This window comes from Camelus ferus, chromosome 6 (assembly GCF_009834535.1).
Source record: "Camelus ferus isolate YT-003-E chromosome 6, BCGSAC_Cfer_1.0, whole genome shotgun sequence".
NCBI lineage: Eukaryota > Metazoa > Chordata > Mammalia > Artiodactyla > Camelidae > Camelus > Camelus ferus.
Window position 1 is genome coordinate 47,865,065 of NC_045701.1, and position 18,812 is coordinate 47,883,876.

At 36.4% G+C, this 18,812-nt stretch overlaps 1 protein-coding gene across 4 annotated transcripts; it reads left to right on the forward strand.

Annotated features, from left to right (window-relative positions):
- Positions 1 to 9,401: 9,401 nt before the first annotated feature.
- C6H14orf28 (chromosome 6 C14orf28 homolog) lies at positions 9,402 to 18,812 on the forward strand. 4 transcript variants are annotated; one of them, XM_032481946.1, is made up of 5 exons: positions 9,402 to 9,540; positions 12,047 to 12,571; positions 14,362 to 14,451; positions 15,643 to 15,777; positions 16,643 to 18,812. In XM_032481946.1, exons 2-5 carry the CDS (start codon positions 12,048 to 12,050, stop codon positions 16,824 to 16,826), a joined length of 933 nt encoding a protein of 310 aa, XP_032337837.1. In that variant the 5' UTR covers positions 9,402 to 9,540; position 12,047; the 3' UTR covers positions 16,827 to 18,812. The 4 variants fall into 4 exon arrangements, with proteins under 4 accessions (XP_032337837.1, XP_032337840.1, XP_032337838.1 ...); XM_032481949.1 differs by having other exon boundaries at positions 16,595 to 16,732; XM_032481947.1 differs by lacking the exon at positions 9,402 to 9,540 and adding an exon at positions 9,598 to 9,729.

Here is an 18,812-nt window from a genome sequence, read left to right on the forward strand (position 1 = left end):
ACCACAGAGGGACCAAGGAGTAATCAGGTAATTACCAGAGCTTGACCATGATTATACTCTTTCAGTCCACCTCTTCTAGGATCGAAGACTGATGATGAGGGATTTCCAGTTCTGCTTACATTCTTGAAAAACTAAGCAGAGGGGGAACGTCTGTAACTATGTATGGTGATGGATGTTAATGAGAGTCATTTCACAATATATACATAAATATCAAAACTTATGCTGTATACCTGAAATTAGTATCATGTCTTTTGTCAATTATACCTCAAAAAAAATTAGTAGAGGGATCTCATCAGCAGGGCAGGGAGGAGGGTATAAGAAATCAACAGAGATAATACCTGACTATTAATGTTACCTTTCTTCCAGCTTTACAAGGTATAATTGACAAAGTTGCGGGACATTGTGAGGCAAAGCACCAGAGAGAAGGGAGCTGCCCAGAAAAGAAAAAAAAAAATCCAGAAATCTGCCCAGGGTCCCCTTGAGACTTTTTCCAAGTATTATGTTGTGCACACACACACACACAGAGAATCCACAAAACTGCACAAAGAACTACTATTGCAAAAAGGATAATAACCAAGCTGCTGTGAATGGAACAACTGCTAGAGTTCACCCAAGTCTGAGAGCCACCATAGTTCTCATCTCCAGCTGGAGAGACCTTACTAAAAATCCTGCAGCAATTGGTAGAGACCTCAGAAAGAGTACACTTTAGGACTAGGGCTAATCTAGTCCTAAAAGACCACATTATACCACCTTAATAATACTTTAAAAAGAGCTTCATAGTAACTATGAACATGTGGAAACTGAAATTTTAAATACTATCATTTACAATTGCTTCAAAGAAAACCAATTACTTACATATAAATCTAACAAAATGTGTACTGAATCAGTATCCTGAAAATTACAAAATGCTGGTAAGAGTTATTATAGAAGACCTAAATAAATACAAGCCATACTGCGTTCATCGATTGGATGATTAAATATTAAATTGGTAAAGATACCAATTCTCCCCAAACTGATGGATAGGTTTAATGCAATTCCTAGCAAAATGCCATGAAGTTTATTGGTAGACATAGATAAGCTTATTCTAAAATTTATACAGAAAGACACAGAACCTAAAATAGCTAAAAAAAAAAAAAATTTGGTGGGGGGCGGAGAATAAAGCGGGAGGAACCAATCTATCCAACGTTAAAGCTTATATGTTGAGTCCCCAAGACCTCCAGGCTCGAGGATTTACCAGGAGGACTCAGTAGACAGTAATACTCATGGCTATGATTTATTATAGCATAAAGATATAAAGTAAAATTAACAAAGGAAAAAAGTGCATGGGGCAAAGTTTAGAGGGAACCAGACATGAGCTTCCAAGAGTCCTCTCCCACCGAAGTCACAGGACTTGCTTAACTTTTCCAGGAACAAGATATGATAACACATGTGAAATGTTGTCTACCAGAGAATCTCATTAGAGACTCAGTGCCCAAGGTTTTTATTGGGGCCTACTCACATAGCACACTCTACCTAGCACAATCCAAAATTCCAGATTCCCAGATGGAAAGCAGATGTTCAAGATAAACCATCATTTTAGGCACAATGAGCCACTCTTATCAGTAAGGATGGTCCTTGTTAGATAGGGAAGTCCTCCTGAAATCCTAATTTCCAGGTGCTAGCCAAGGGTCAACCTTGGAAGCAGACCTTGCTGAGGATAGCAGTGACAGGTCGATTAACTCTTTTTTGCATACCAAACAGCTATATCACTATATAGCTATAATAATCAAGACAGTGCGGTATTAGCAGAGGGACAGACACATAAATCAACAGAACAGAATAGGGAACTCAGAAGTGGACCCACACAAATATCCCCAACTGATTTTTGACAAAGTTACAAAAGCATTTCAGTGGAGAAAGAGCAATCTTTTTCAGTAAGTGGTGCCAGAACAATTGGACATGTAGATACAAAAAGATGAACCATGACTTAAACTTCACATGTAACACAAAAATTAACTTAAAATGGATTTTGGACTTCAATGTAAAACATAAAACTATAAAAATTTTAGAAAACTAGGAAAATATTTTGGGGATGTAAGGCTAGGCAAAAGAATTCTTAGACAATACCAAAAGCATAATTCATAACATAAAAAATTAATAAATTAGGCCACACCAAAGTTAAAAACTTTTGAACTGTGAATAATCCTATTAAGAGGTTAAGTGACAAGATAAAGTGGGAATAAAAAGACAAGTAAACCTGAAGACAGGGAACTGAAATGAAGTAAACACAGAGAAGAAAAACAACTGAAAAAAATGAACAGAGCCTTAGTAAATTACAATATAATATTAAATGGCAACCATATATGTAACTGGGGAGGAGAAAGGCATTGGCACAGAAAAACACATTTTTTCAAGATAATGGGAGATTTCTTCTTCCAAATTTGATGAAAAACAAACCCAGAGATCCAAGAAGTTTGATGAAGCAGAGCAGGATAAGGGGAGGGGAAAGCATATAGTAATCAAATTTCTGAAAACCAAAGATAAAGAGAAACATTCAGTGCATCCAGGAAAAAAAGACACATTATATTCAATCAGTAAAAATTATTACTGGCTTCTCAAGAGAAAGAATGCAAAGTCAGAAACAATAGAATAAATAATGTCTTAGTGCTGAAAGAAAAAGAATATTTAGAATTTCAGTAATAATGAATAATGATCAAAATGAAGGCAAAAATAAAGATATTTTCAGAAATACAAAAACAGAAAAAAATCATCATCATCATCATATGTTGCAGTTATGTATTGCTTGGTAATGAATTACCCTGAAACTCTGTCTTGAAACATCAAACACTTAATTATATTTTGTAATATTATGAATCAGAGATCTATGCAAGATGGGTTAGGGGTGCCTTCTTTTCCTGTGGCATCAATCGAGCTCACTTGGAAGTGTTCACTCACATATCTGACTTCATATACATGGCTTCTCTCACATATCTAGTGCATTGGCAGATATGGCTAGAAGGCCAGGCTTAGCAGGATCTATGGACCAAGCAGCCTACATCCAGCCTCACCAACATGGGACCTCACTGTGGTCGAACTTCTTACCTAGTGGCTTCAAGAGTGAGAGTTTTAGCAAATAAGATAGACTCTATGTCTTTTATAACCTAGACCCAGAATTCACAAAGCATTACTTCTACCATATGCTATTAGTTGAAGCAATCACAAGTTCATCCATTTCAAGGAGAAAGAATATAAACCTCTACATCCGAGGAATGCCAAAGAATTTGTGGAAACGATTTTAAATTGCCACTGTGTTTTCTCTACACAAAAATTTTTTACATTTCTCTCTCATGCAGTATATTCACACTTTCCCAAGACTCTCCAAAATCTCATCCTATTATGGCATCAAGCTCAGGCTCAAAATCCAGAATCTTATTATCTTAATCAAGCCCAGGAATGGATAAGGCTCCATGCAGTTTCTTGGGTTCAGATCCTGATCTGAAAACCTGCAAACTAAAGAGACAAGTTATCTTCCCCACACATATCCAAAATATTGTGTTGGGATAGGCATAGAATAACTGCAATAAGTAAGTATCCATTTAAAGGAAGAAAACAGTAAGTCATCAATCCATTGAAATTCATTTTTTTTTTACCTTTTCTGTTTTTGTTTTTTATTGAAGTATAGTTGATTTACAATGCTGTGTTCAAGTATACAGCAAAGTGATTCAGTTTATATATATATATATACATACATATATATATACACATATAAATATATATATATATAAATCCATTCTTTTTCAGGTTCTTTTCCATTGTAGGTTATGAGAAAATATGGAATATAGTTCCCTGTGCTATACAGTAGACCTTCATTGGTTATCTATTTTATATGTGTTAATCTCAAACTCCTAATTTATCCCTCCCCTGCCTTCCACTTTGGTAACCATAAGTTTGTTTTCTATATCTGTGAGTCCATTTCTGCTTTATAAATAAGTTCATTTGTATCATTTGTTTAGATTCCACATATAAGCAATATCATATGGTATTTGTCTTTCTCTGTCTGACTTACTTCACTTAGTGTGATAATCTCCAGGTCCATCCATGTTGCTGCAAATGGCATTCTTTTATTCTTTTCTATCTCTGAGTAGTATTCTTTTGTATAAATATACCACAACTTCTTTTCCATTCATCTGTCGATGGATATTTAGGTTGCTTCCATGTCTTGGCTATTGTAAATAGTACTGCTATTGTAAATGGTGTGCATGTATCCTTTCAAATTAGAGTTTTCTCCAGATATAGGCCCAGTAGTGGGATTGCTGGATCATATGGTAACCCTATTTTTAGTTTTTTTAAGGAACCTCCATACTGTTCTTCATATTGGCTGCACCAATTGGCTGCACCCAGCAACAGTGTAGGAGGGTTTCTTTTTCTCCAAACCCTCTCCAGCATTCATCATTTGTAGACTTATTGATAATGGCCATTCTGACCAGTGTGAGGCAATACCTCATTGTAGTTTTGATTTGCATTTCTCTAACAATTAGCAATATTGAGCATTATTGCTATTCTGAAATCCAGCTGGATATATGTTACTAGTTCATGATTAGGGCCCAGTCCTGCTCTCTGAGAATGATTTTTCCATGATTTTTGGCTCTTCCCTCTGAGATCTTGATTTTGCCTTGGAAGTCATTCTTCCTTCTCCATAAAACTATCCCATTTCTGTAGCTTAGTAGCATACTCAGCCTGCTTCCTGCCCATAGATATTTAAGGGTCCAAAAGATTCTTTTCATTTTGTGCAGTCCGTTTTTTTCAGTGAAAACTAATATAATTACTATTAAAACTTTGTAGATTTTTTGTGTATCATTTATAATTTACTCCATTAGATAAATGTCACATGTACAAATACCTTTTAGATAAGTCCTTTTCTTCCTTGGGCTCCCTGTGAGGCTGCTCTGGAAAAATGTCCTTAAGATTCTTAGAAGCCTTAGGTCTGACAATTGTTTAAACAATTGTTTATTGTTTACAACTCCTTAAGAACTTTACAAGGCCTTTTATCTGTTTCTGAACTCTTAACAAAAGATTTTACAATCGCATCCTTGGCTTCATCTCCACCTTGAATCCATGCTTTTCTAACAGGGCCTTGAATTTGATCTTTGTCTATCTTACTGAAGTATTTTCTAAGAAATTAAGGATAAGAAATCATTTAATTTTCAGATCTCATTCTACATACTTCCTCTAAATTCTGTTTGAAAAATGAATAATTCCTTCTTTAGTACAGTTTGTCTACCCATACCTTATGACGCATAGTTTAAACACAACTAAACAAACAAACAAACAAAAAACAGTTGACATTTTCAACATTCTGCCTGGAAATCTCCTAAGCCAGATCCATCAGATCATTAAATATATTTTCTAATTTTCCACGTTATCACATTTGCTAAACCATCTGCCATGACATATCAAGACCCTCCTTTCTTCTAGCTTCCAATAACATTTTTCTTACTTTCCTTAAATCTTTATTGACACCCTCCTCGATGTCTGTCAAGATTCCACTAACAGTCTTCTCAAAACCCTTTCAACTTCTGCCTGACATCCTATCCGAAAGCCAATGCCACATGTTTTAGGTTTTTGTTACAAAAGCACCCCAAATTTTGTTCTACTTACAAAACACTGAGTAACTCGCCAAAAATACATGCATAAAACAATGATTTTGTTATCTCTCACAATCAAGAAAATCAAGAATTTGAGCAGGTTTTAGCTAGGTGCTCATTCTATTCCTTGTGGCATCAAAGGAAGTTACTCAGTGTATTCACCTAGTGCATGGAAGGCTTGGAGGGGTCAAGACAGCTTCACGCAAATATCTGGCACCATGGCAGGGATAACTAGACTGTTGGGCTTAGCTGGCTCTGTTGACCAGAATGTGGCCTCTCCAGCATGGTGGTCTCCTCACATGGTGGCTCAGGACTCTAAAACCAAGTGTCCAAGTAAATGAGACAGAAATGTCATGGTCTTCTATAACATAGCCTCAGAAGTCAGAGTTTCATTTCTGCTTTACAGCACTGCTCTAGGAGGTATCTGCCCAGCATCATTCTCTTTTCCTCTCTAATATAGTCTCATTGTCCTTTGCGGATCTGCCTCCCTTTGGATGAATCAAGATAGCTGAGACCTGATTATTGTTCAGCTTTTTAAAAAATTTTATTATACCTCAAATTCTTCCAATAAATTTCTTATTTTAAGTTAGCAATAGTTGATCTTTAGTCTTTGCAAACAAAGAATACTTCCATATATATCTTCAGTGCTAGCTCATGGTAACAAGTAGCTGATGATGAACAAATATTAAATAAAATGTTTATAAAATGATAATGGACAACGGATTTTTGTCAAAAGTACAAAGGTGACACAGTGGAAAAAGAAAAAAGTGGAAAATGTCAACAAATATTGCTGGAATAATTGGGTACCCATATGTAATAAATATGAACAAAAGCGCCTCAAACCATAAATAAAAATTAACTCACAATGAATCATACACCTAAATATATAGTCTAAACTGTAAAACTTTTAGAAGAAAACATAAGAAAAGGTCTTTTTGAGTTTAGGGTAGGCAAAGATTTCTTAGAAATAGCACTAAAAGGACAATTCATAAAATAATAAATTGGACTTTATTAAAATTTAAAACTTCTGCCCTTAAAAATACAGTGTAAAGAGAATGAAAATACAAGCCACATACTGGGAGAAAATCTTTGCAAAGCATGTATCTGATGAAGAACTTTCAACCAGAATATATAAAGAACTCTCAAAATTTAAAAAACAAACAACTCAATACTTTTAAAAATGTAAAAAAGGTCTGAACAGACACTTCACCAAAGAAAGATATACAGATGGCAAATGAGCACATAAAAAGATGCTCAACATCATTAGTCATGGGAAAATATAAATTAAAACTATAAGATATCACCACACTTACTAGAATGGTTAAAATTAAAAACGGCTACCAAGTGTTGGTGAGGATATGGAGGAAATGGAACTCGAATACACTCCTGATGGGAATATAAAATGGTACAACCATGCTGGAAAATAATTTAGGACTGTCTTAAAAAGTTAAACACACATATACCTATGATCCAACCATTCCACTTCTAGATTTTTATCCAAAGAGAAAAAGGAAATATATATCCATACAAAGACTTGTACACAAATGTTTGTAGCAACTTTACTAGTAATAGCCCCAAACTAGACACAACCCAAATGTCCATCAACAGATGATAAATAAACTGCAGTACATCCATATAATGGAATACACTCAGCAATAAAAAGGAATGAAAAACTAGTACCCAAAACAACATGGATGAATGTCAAATTGAGTAAAAGACACCAGACCAGAAAAAAATAATACATACTGCCTGATTCTATGTATGCAAAACTTTACAAAAAGGCAAATGAAACTGTAACAACAGAAAGTAGATCAGTGGTTGCTTAGGTGTGGGAAGCAGGGGGTAGTAAGAGGAAGAAATTACAAGGGGGTGTGAGGAAACTTGAAGATGATGGATATATTCACTTGATAATAGTAATGGTTTCAAGGGGATATACATATATAAAAACTTATCAAATTATACTCTTTAAATATGTTCCATGTATTATATGTCAATTCTATCTCAATAAAGTTGTCTAAAAGAAACCCTGTAACTCAGCAGTCAGATTTTGAAAGAAGCAGAAAGGATGCTGAATGGAAATCTTGGTTAAAGGTCTCAGTGAGGTTTGTGAATTATCCAAATATGCAAGGAATCCATGCTTCCCCTGCCCAGCCAAGCTTCAGCAGAGTTTAATGATCCATCTCCCTGATAATCTCCAGAAATGGTGAAAACCACCACTACTGAATCTGTTTGCAGGAAGAGAATGACCCAATCAGTATAAAAAGAATTGTGTCTTGTACGAGATTGTCAAATAAACATAATCCACACTTTAAAAAATGTTAAAGGGCTTTCTCCATGCAGGATAGTTTTAATACTGAGAGCCAACTTTCTGTATGTGACTTCCAAGAGACTCTCCTTATTTAATGCCTCACCGCCTCAATTTCCTCATCTATGGAATGCCATAAGAAATAAGAAAAACCAAGAGACTAAAAAGAGGAGATTTTTGCCAAAATAATTAATTATTCCTTTTTGGGCATAGCCTCTTTCTTACTCCTCTGCTCTGAGAGATGTCTATTTCTTCCCAACTCCACCGGCAATGTTTATCTTGAGTGAGACAAGCTTCTCTCCCAGAAGTTCCATCCGTCTATCACCAGAGTCCCCGAGAGAGGTCCATGAGGAAACTCCCTGACATAACCCTGCCTGACCATTAAATTAGTCAAGAAGGTGTCCAAGACTCTGCCAGACTCAGCTGTGACTGAGGACCACAGTGATGTACTGGGCTGGCCTTAAGGTCTGTGCATTGTGTATTCTGAAGGTTGAGTTTCCCTTTCCAGACAATCTTCTTTTTTTTTCTCGCACAGCCAGATGGGGAATATCTCAACAGTATCCCCATTTCTAATTGCGAATGAAGGTAGTTTTCCAGGATAGCCTGTGTACTCCGGGAGCAGAGCCACGTGGGCTTTGACTATTTAAGGGAGGATACAAGAACTAGGATCTACTGAAGAATAGTGGTTGTGCCCACCAACTCTAGCACTAAGCAGCTCTAGCTTCAATGTCTAGCTGTCCGTCAATGCGTAGGAATTTCTCATCTCCAAAACTCAATTTTTCATCTCTATAATGGAGCTAAAGCTATCTAATTCCCTTAAATGTTATTAATTTTCACTGTAAATTACAATATATTGGCCAATTATTACCTTGAACACTACAGATAGCACTTAACATACTAATTCAACTTTCCCTAAATATATACTTAAAAGTTTGAATACTTATAATTTACTGAGAAAACAAAGCTTTCCCTTTTAGAGTTAAGAATCTGAAAACACCAGACCTAGAAGCAAACCAAAATCAAGTAAAGTCCTAAAATGGTACAAACCTCAAAACGGCCAAGCAGGTTTGCCAACAAAGCTCCGCCTCCGTGCAAATCCTTCCCACTTCCGGCAGCCCTGCCCATTGCCTAACACTGGAACCCCGCCCCTCCCTGAGAAGTCCCGCCCCCTGCACCTGATCCTGGTTCCTATTGGGCAAATCTGGATGCTGTGTACACATCCAACACACGCACGTTTGGACCCGGCGTCTTCGCGCGTGCGCAGCAGCGCCGTCAGGCAGCTAGGGACTGGGCACTGGGGGCTGGGGGGCGGGGGGCCGGGGGGGCGGAGGTCAGGCCGAATCTTCCTCCGTAATAAGAAGCTACGCGTCCCGCGGTCCTGGCTCCGTGGGTCCGGTCGGATCGGGCCTGGGCGCTGGAGCTGCTGTGGCTCCCGCCGCGGCGGGTGCTATGGGGGCCGTGCCGGAGCCCGGCGCTCACGCCCGGGGAAGCCGAGACAGCCGGCGGTGCTAGTAGATGAGGCGGCGGCGGCGGCGGCAGCACGGGCTCTCCATGAGCAAGCGGCGGCGGCGACGGGTGCGGCGGCACCGGCGGTTTTCGGTCCCTGGGGAGGTACGAAAAGTCGGCTTCCTGGTGGACGGAGACTGGCCGGTGTGGGAACGCCTTCCGATGCCCGGCTCTCCCGCCTATTACCCGCAGTCCCAGGCGCTCTGCGGGGCCGCTGCCCGAACGCAGGCTGGGGACACCCAGCTCTCTCACCGCTTCCCGGTTCGGGGACCCGGCCGCCCTGCGGGGCCAGCGGTCAGTGCCAGGCCTTCCCGGGCGCTGTGGGCCGGGGGCGGGGTGGGCGTGGCCGGAGTGCAGGGGATGGAGGAGGGCGCCTACCGTGGGCCCCGCGGGTCCCTGCACCGAGACCCGTGCTGCTTCTAGCGGGAGCGCGGGCCCCTTTTCCGGATTATTTCGGGGCGCTGACTAGGGAGGGTACTTAGGACCCCCGAGCTCTTAGGGATTCCGGCACTTAATGCCTTCGTCAAATGGACTGGCCCTCACGACCAGCGTGGAGTACAGATTGTCACCCGTGGAAATGACCGCAGAAGGAAGGTGTCGTTTTGCCAAGAAAATAGAAGTCGGGGGAGTTTTCTGGGTTTATTGAAACTAGAGGGCTTGTTGAGGCTGGAAAATGAAGCCAGCAGGATACTTTCTCCAGGGCTTCTAAATCAGTGCGTAACTAAACTATGTTTCCGAAGGTGTGGCCAAACTTAAAGACAATTTTAAGTAAAGCTGTTTGCAGCCATTTCTCCATCTTTTTTAGTCATTTTTATTGTAATTTACTTTGGGGCAAATCACGTTACTGAAGAAGCTAGACTAGGTGTCCTGTAGTTTTTTTCAATTCTCTCTTATCCTCCCCACTTTTTTCCATAGAAAAAGGCTAAAGAAGTTAGTTTCATTTTATGTGTGTATATATTTTTAATACACGTATGTAGTTTATATATATATTTGTAGTTTAATTCTCCCGAAGTGTAACTATTACTTTACAGAGCTATAGTTACTCATTTGGTCGTGTCTAAAAGATAATTTGGTTGAGAAATATTACAGAGATTTATAATTTCTTTCCAATACAATATTTAGAAATCTGAACTCAGGCTCTTAATCATACGACCTTGCTACAAAATTCTTTAAAATTCAACAAAAATCAATCAAACCATAAAGTTATTTTCAAAGTATTTAAATGCCCTATGATTTTTTAAAAATATGCTCCTAAACATGTCAGTTCCTATTAAGAAACTTGAGTTTGTGTTTTCCTAGGCTCTAGAATTGCCACCCCCTCTTATTCCTAAGTGGTTGACTAGAGCTGACATGTTAGCAACTATATATAAACATCTACACTTCAGACTAAATATAGTGTTGAATATTTTAGAGTCCACAGTATCTTGCCTAGTCGAAAATACTCTGTGTGTGTGTGATAAAACGAAATTTTTAGTCTGCTAGTGTTGCAAAGTCGGTTTGAACTTAATTTTTCACACAAATAAAAATCTGCAGCATTGAGCTTGGGAGGATGTGGTACTTGAAAAGATAATCAAAAGACCCTGATGTCAGTCACTAATTCCTCTGTTTCTATTCAGATGTTTCCCTTTTTCATGTAAAAACACTTTTCCATTAAAGTAACATATTAGGAAACCCTGTGATGTTTTTAGTTTAATCATTTGATTGCCCCGAATAAAGTAAAGCAATTTTTTTCAGTTCAGTTTTATTAGGACCTCATTCTTTAATTTTTTTTAATTTTGCTTTATTTATATACAGATGACACCAACATGCTTATTAGAATACTGTCAATGATTTTTTTAAAAAAGTGTTTAGCTATCCTCAAGGCTAGGGGAGATATAGGTGCCATTTTAAATAGGGAGGACACTTCAGTTCATTCCCAAAGCATGCAGAGAGGGGCATCAGGATAATTATCAAGAATCAGATCGTCACAGCATGGCCTCTGTAGTTAAAATCACAGGATATCTAGCATGGTCTTAAATTGCAGGTAAAAATCCCAAAGTGCATAGAAATGATTTTTTTATTAGCTGTGCTACTATTCAGTTAAGTTCTCCTGATTATTCTTCAGATGCTGTCTTTCAAAGCCAATTGGCCATTATTCTGTAGCCCAACTAAGAATTCCATTATATCATTTTCATATGTGGAACCACACATATTAACAAGAAAATGAAGCACAGCTTGTATTTTGGAGGAATGAAGAAATTTACGTTAGAAATACACGCAACCAAATTAGGATTGTATCTTTCAGTAGCTATATTTTTATTCAGGATTTTTTATCACAGTGTTTTCCTCTATTAATGATAAAATCTGCAATACAGTTAATATAAAACCCTATCCAATGACCATCTGTACTTCAGAAAAAGGTTTCAGCTTCTTAAATGGCCTTTCCAGAGATCATGCATATTGCCAAAAGATAGCTCAAATTGTTTTTTTGTTGTTGTTGTTACTTTGGGAGCCCATCTACCAAATTTAATTGGAATCTTTAGATGGCTTTATTCTCACTTAAATATGTCTCATGCATTTAAAATGTGAAGTCACAAATTTACAAGTACTATTTTAACCTTTGAAAATGCAGGATGAAGACACTGTTTGAAGAGATCAAAGCATCAATTAAAAATAACTATAACCAAGATCGCTCATTTTGGAGGCCTGTTCTTCCCTGGGGAGGTGTTTTTACTATCAAAGCTGGCCGCAAAGCAGTATCCTGTACACCACTCTATGTTGAAATAAGACTGAAAAATACCTGCACCATCGATGGATTCTTGATGTTATTGTATGTCATTCTCAATGAAAACGAAAATTTCCCCAGGGAGCTCTCTCTTCATTTAGGTAGAGAGTTTGTGGATTGTTTTCTTTATTTAATGGACACCTACAGCTTTACAACTGTGAAGCTACTTTGGATTTGGGACAAGATGGAAAAACAGCAGTATAAATCTGAAGTTCATAAAGCTTCATTAATAATTGATTTGTTTGGGAATGAGCATGATAATTTTACAAAAAATCTCGAAAATCTCATGTCTACCATACAAGAGAGTTACTGTTCCAACTGGCGATGCCCAACTCGAGTGCAGGAAGATCAGCAGCGCACAATTAACATAAAGTAAGTTGCTCTAACGTCTGTTTAGTCACTTCTAGCAAAAATAGCATACTTCTAGGGGAAGGGTTTAGGTCAGTGGTAGAGCACCTGCTTAGCATGCATCAGGTCCTGGGTTCAATCCCCAGTACCTGCATTAAAAATAAATAGATCAATAAACTTCACTACTTTCCCCTCTAAAAAAATAAAAATTTTAAACATTAAAAAAAATTTTAAGTATACTTTTTTATAATGAATGACACATATAGATAGGCAGATAGATATAGTCAAAATACTTCTTAAAGTACAGACTGTGTAATAACACACATAAAGCAATCACACAAATGCAAGACTCTTTAGTAGGTCCCATGACAAAAATGTTACTGTTGTGTTACATCCAAACATCTCAGAATTTACAAAATCAACTGATAACTATTTCACTAGTAAAGTAATGAACTATTCAGTGTGCAAAATGTTTTGCTCTGAATTTACTAATATGACTATGTAGATAATTCCTTGTGTCACAAACTGAACCTCTTGAACAACACTTAATACTGCATTGGAATCTCACTCTGTGAGTGGATCTCTGTCGGCTCAGCTAGTTCTACGTGAACAGGAAGATTGAAAGTACTCCCCATTGTGGCCAGGGCATAATTAGAGACAGAAACCCCAAAAAATGAAATACTAATATCTGAAGAGTACATGGATTTCAGAGACTCTTTCACTGGCTAGGAAAGGTGCTGGTAGCCTGCTGAGTCATTCTGACTTTCAAAAAGAAGGCACACCTCCAAGCTGGTAAATGACAGGAAAGCCCAACTGGCAAGCTTTAGTAGAGTATTGGGAAACATTAAAGTCCCCAGGGGACAGGAGCTGGAAAACAGATCCTTGCCAGTGGAAAAAAACAGGACAGGAAACAGACCCAAACACACTGTTGTCAGAAAGCGTATTTGGCTCTGTGGTCCAGAAAAATAGCTAGATTGTTCCCTTTGGGAAATGAACATTATGTACCTGGACAAATTCACATTTTCCGTATAGCATATTTAGTTTCATATTGTAACATCATGCTACTTAGGGAAAGCTGAAGATATGTTATACTTTTGAGAGTCTACCAATTAATGTCTCTGTTTTGAAATACACCTTGTCCATTTTCCTATGTTGCTGATATGATGATGTTGATTTTGAAATGTCCATCAGTGGAAAAAGTTCTGTTACTTTGAATGATAATGGACTAAAAAGTGTTTCGGAAATTTGTCTTGTTTCCAAAAAACAAGTATCTTTTAATTTGTATACGTTTTGAAACTATGCTGAAATATTTTCAATCATTTATTAACACAAGTATTTATGCTTCTCTTAATGAATTTTTAAGTCTTTTGCCTGTTTTTCAATCCTGTATTTAAAACAACCTCTGAAGTATGTAGGAAAAAATGTTTTTAACAAATCAGAAAACTGAGGCCAACAATTGCATTGAGTCAGGTGACTAATTAGCTGCTCTCCTAATTTGGGGTCCTGCTTTTTTCTGCCAAGACAGAATCCCCTCTGTTGAATCCTCTTGGAAATTTTTAAAGTAATGACAGTTGCATGTTTCAGGATCAGTTTACAGAAAGATTTAATGTTTCTTAGAAAGCTGCATGCATGAGTTTTTTAAGTTCAACTGTTTTCTCTACTGTCAATAAGAAATACAAAGATGAATAACAGAGGTTATACGTTTATACGTGGTTTGCTAATAATGAGCTGACCCGTAAAATTTGTTATCCTAATAATGTATTTACATGTAAAATGTGGAAGCAGTTATTACATTCATTTTGCAATTGTTTTAGTCCTCCCCAAGAAATTCCACATGGAAACTTGATACGACTGTCTGTGGATGAGTTATTCTGTTCCAGGATTGAACTGTGTGAGGAGCTTGGGTGAGTATATGATAGACATTTAAGATGAAAGTATTTCTGTTTTTTTTATAAAGAAACCTGGACAGCTATGCTCTTTGATGTTAATACTTTATGAAATAGCAATTCATAAGTATTTACGAAGCCTAATATTTTTGGAATCTCAACACCTAGTTTACTATGCCATTTTATGCTGTATTGTCATTATCAGTACCACTGTATAGAATATAATACTGCAGTTACTTGATGAATACAAAGCAAATGCTTTTTCTTTTTTCCCCACTGCTGAGTAGGTACAATAAAACCTCGGTTAACCGGAACCCAGCTAATCGAGACCCTCAATTAACTGGATTTTTTCCTGCACTCCTCATTTAGGAGAAAGAGGTAAATGACAACCAAAAAGTTTAACATAATTAAAAAAAAAAACAACAAATCCAAAGGAGCTGAACATTTTTATCCCAGTCTCTTAACAAATTTTATACCTCCATTAAAAATAACTAAATAAATAAACCTAATTACCTCCCCCAGGCCAAAAATAGATTAGTATTTGGAAGGATGATCATACACCTAATCAATCACAAAAGAAGGAAAGAATAAAATACCTTCATTTAATTGTACTTAAATCCAGGAAGTGAACTAGTGTATTTTTGCAATGAATACTAAAATATAATGGTTTTCTGGTAACTTAGTTTAGTCAGTGTTTGTTAACCAAAATGCTGTGCCCTGAGCATTCCGGTTAATCGAGATTTTACTGTATAATTGTCTTTGTCTTATTCTGATCCATATGCTTAATACCTGATACTACTAAGAAAACAGAATTTGCTTCATCCTAATGGCAAAAGGAAGCAACTCGGGAATTTTACCCAGTCTATAGGTGACTGTAAGAGTCATATTACTCCCTTTCTGCCATTATTCCCATTTGAAACCAGCTTAGAGAAAGAAATGTATTTATAAATAAAATTTTTTATATCACTTCAAAAGACTACATGCTTTTATAAGCTTAAATAAAAATAGTTAGTTTTTCCTGGAGTTTTAAAAGAATCATTTCTTATATATAGAATTTCACTGCTTATAAACTCTGAGAATTAGGTATATAAGATATTAATATAGTCATAATAAGCATAACTATTTTAGTTATGTAGTAAAGACAACTCAGAGTGATAAAGGCAGCTTTGTCTTAAGTGTAATAAAGTTCATGCCTATTTTCAATTTTAGGTGTGGTGGCTTAAGAGAGTTTTCCCAACGAGTGTTCTGCCACGGGGCACCCCCTTTTGTTGTCTTAAATATGCAGCATTGGAAATCTGAAGATCTGGCATATGTACCCTATTACTTGGATTTATCTGATCACAAGTAGGTGTTTTTTGTTCATTCTTAGAAAACCAATTTAAAAAAATAAATTTATCTTACATTTTTCTGCTAGTCCATCTTGAGTTTTACTAGCCCTTAAGGAAATACATATTGTTGAAAATCCCCTAGCTATTTCTAAATTTATGTGTCCTGACTGAGATCAGAATCTACTGCAGGGGGTCAGTTGCTGGCAGTGTGCAGAGTGGTTAGGTGCTTAGACTAGACAGAATTGGATTCAAATCCCAGCCCCACCTTACAAGCTATGTGACTTTGAGCCAGTAACTTAACCAGGTAACACATCAATCTTCTTATTTATGAAACAGAGATGACAGTATCTGGTGCCATTTTTGTGAACATTTAATAAGATGGAACGTGTGAAGTGTTTAGGATAGTATCTGAGTCACAGAAAACAGTCAGTAAAAACTGGCTGGCTATTACTTCTATTTCAAGTCACAGCAGTGTGAGTAGTATGAGGTCATCACTTAATCATAAAATGTTACTGTCATCATTAGATTAAAATATCTACATGCAAATTAGGACACCCAGGGTTGTTTTAACTTTTTGCCTTTAGAAGTTTCTTTGTGTGTGTTCTCTTCTGTAATAGAGCCATGCAAGTTATGAGTTAACCTGTTAAAATATGCTTTTTAAAATTCTTAAATTAGATATAGGTTTTTTAAATTCTTAAACATCTTACTCCCCATAACGAATTATAGTACATGATTTTTACAGAAGGATATCTTTTTCAGAGTATAGAATGCAAATAATCTGTTTTTTTAGTCCTTAGTTAAGAATTTAAGAAACATTTTTCTTAATTTCTTAGGAACAAAGCATTGTGATTCTCGGCTACACTTTGTCGTTTAATTTGCAGGTATTTGTTGGAAGGTGCCACATTATTTAACAAAGAGGAACACCATTATTCTGCAGCTTTCCAAATTGATGGACATTGGATGCACTATGATGGCCTCAGAAATGTGAATTTAATTTTGTTAAATAAACCCCCAGAGTTTCTTCTCTTGTCATCATTGGTTTATATTCGAGCAACAGAGAAATAAATATAGACTGATGCTAAATTAAATTGTTTTCCCTCCTGCCCATGCTCCCCCAGATGAAGGGGTTTTTTTTTGTATGTACTTGGTATCCAAGGAAATAGTTCAACTATGTTAGTTTCAGAGGTGTATTTTCTAGTGTTGAGCCCCAGGTAAATGTTTTATATCGAGAATCTATGCAAAAATGTTTGTATTTCTGTTTTCTATATCCTGGGTTATTTTTATACAAGCATATTTTATGTTGAAATAAAATATATCTTGTAGCCTTTGTATTTTTTATTTATATGTACCTCAAAGGTTTTTTACAATTCTGTCTTTGAATCCAAGACAATATTTCATCATTTAAATTCTCAGTTTTTCTTTCTGGATATCCATATAAAACCTGGGTACAAGTCAGTTTTCCGTTTATATAAATTTAACAGTTCAAAATGTATCTGACTATATTTATTTGCCCTACCTCACTGGAATCCAAAGTGCACTATTGGATCTGGTATGGATTTGAATGTACAACTTCGAGATGGCTTAGTCTGTTTTACCTGTTGATTTGCCTAGTGTCCCTGGAGCAAGTCCTTAAAATACTTTGGTGAGAATGTTTTTCTGGACTTGAATTACTGCTTTATAATGGCAAATTATTTTAACCACTTGGTAAACTATTAAAAACCTACCAGCAGATTTTAAGTATTAACTAAGCTCCCAAGCTTAATTAAAGTTATTGTTACAAATCAATTGTATAACTAATCTAAATATTTATAATTAAATGTAGTGGAAAGTCTCTAAAAATTTATTTTACAGATAAGACTATTATTTTAAAAATTAGGCATACTGTATGTTTACTAATGTTTAACAATGGAAATGTACTTTAAATATATATTTAGGAGAAAATGGGTACCTGGGAATACAGTTGACCCTTGAAAAACTTGAGGGCTGGGGCACTGACTGCCCATCCAGTCAAAAATCCCCATGTAACTTTACAGTCGGCCCTCTATATTGGTGGTTCTGCATCATTGGATTCAAACAACCTTGGATCAGCACGTATTTATTGAAAAAAAAAAATCTATGTAAAAGTAGGCCCACACAGTTCAAACCCGTGCTATTCAAGGGTCAACTATATTTCTCTTCCTAGTAAGTCATATTGGCACAGAGGAAAAAATACCTAAATTTTTGGAGTAACATCCATGTGCTCCCCTGTTAGTAGTAAATTGATAGCATGAGGCTTTCTTTGATTTGCAATATAAATCACCAGAATTTTATAGTGATTGGAATATTATGTTTCTTTTCAAAGACCCCACGATCTCTCTTCCTTTTGCAATTTAAAGGAAAAAAACTTAATTAAGTAATATTCTCAAGGGGAAATACTTTTTTAAAATCTATCATTCTTTTAGTGTTTACATTTTAGTAAACAGTCTACCCTAGCTTTTGGGTTGAGATTGAGTGCAAATATATTTGGAGATTTCTACACAGCAACACAGTTCACTGCCATGTACTAAATTGCTAAAGTTTGATTTAATAAATTAAGTTTTACATTGCTTTGGTGCCATAGATAACTTACTGAAGAATGGATAAATGTGGGTGCAGCATTGATGAGAATGCCTTTTTATCTTATGTAAAAAAGAAGTATTTGTAGTATTTGCTCAAAATAGTGATTTATTTTATTAAAAATTCACCCCAGAGTTTATTTTAATAGTTTCCCACATATATTTAAATAGGATTTGCTTTAGAGGAAACTTTTCTGGGGACACCTTACTGCATGAATCAGAGTATACAAAAACAAATATTAGCATATATATATATATATAAATGGTATTGACAAAATTATTCCTAATGCAGATTTATTCTTTTATGAATTGCACTTTTTTGGAATAATACTAGTTTATCATGAAACAATGACTTACCTACCTCACAGGGTTGTTGTGAGGATTAAAATGTTTGTTAATATCTTGACTACCTTGAACATGCTAATAAAAAAACGTATTTTTCTACCTCTTTTATGTA

Excerpts from the sequence above, each read along its gene's own strand:
- C6H14orf28 (XM_032481946.1), top strand. The coding sequence starts at position 12,048 with ATGAAGACACTGTTTGAAGAGATCAAAGCATCAATTAAAAATAACTAT. Across the intron at positions 12,572-14,361 it reads CAGCGCACAATTAACATAAA|TCCTCCCCAAGAAATTCCAC; the intron begins GTAAGTTGCTCT and ends CAATTGTTTTAG. Across the intron at positions 14,452-15,642 it reads GAACTGTGTGAGGAGCTTGG|GTGTGGTGGCTTAAGAGAGT; the intron begins GTGAGTATATGA and ends TTTCAATTTTAG.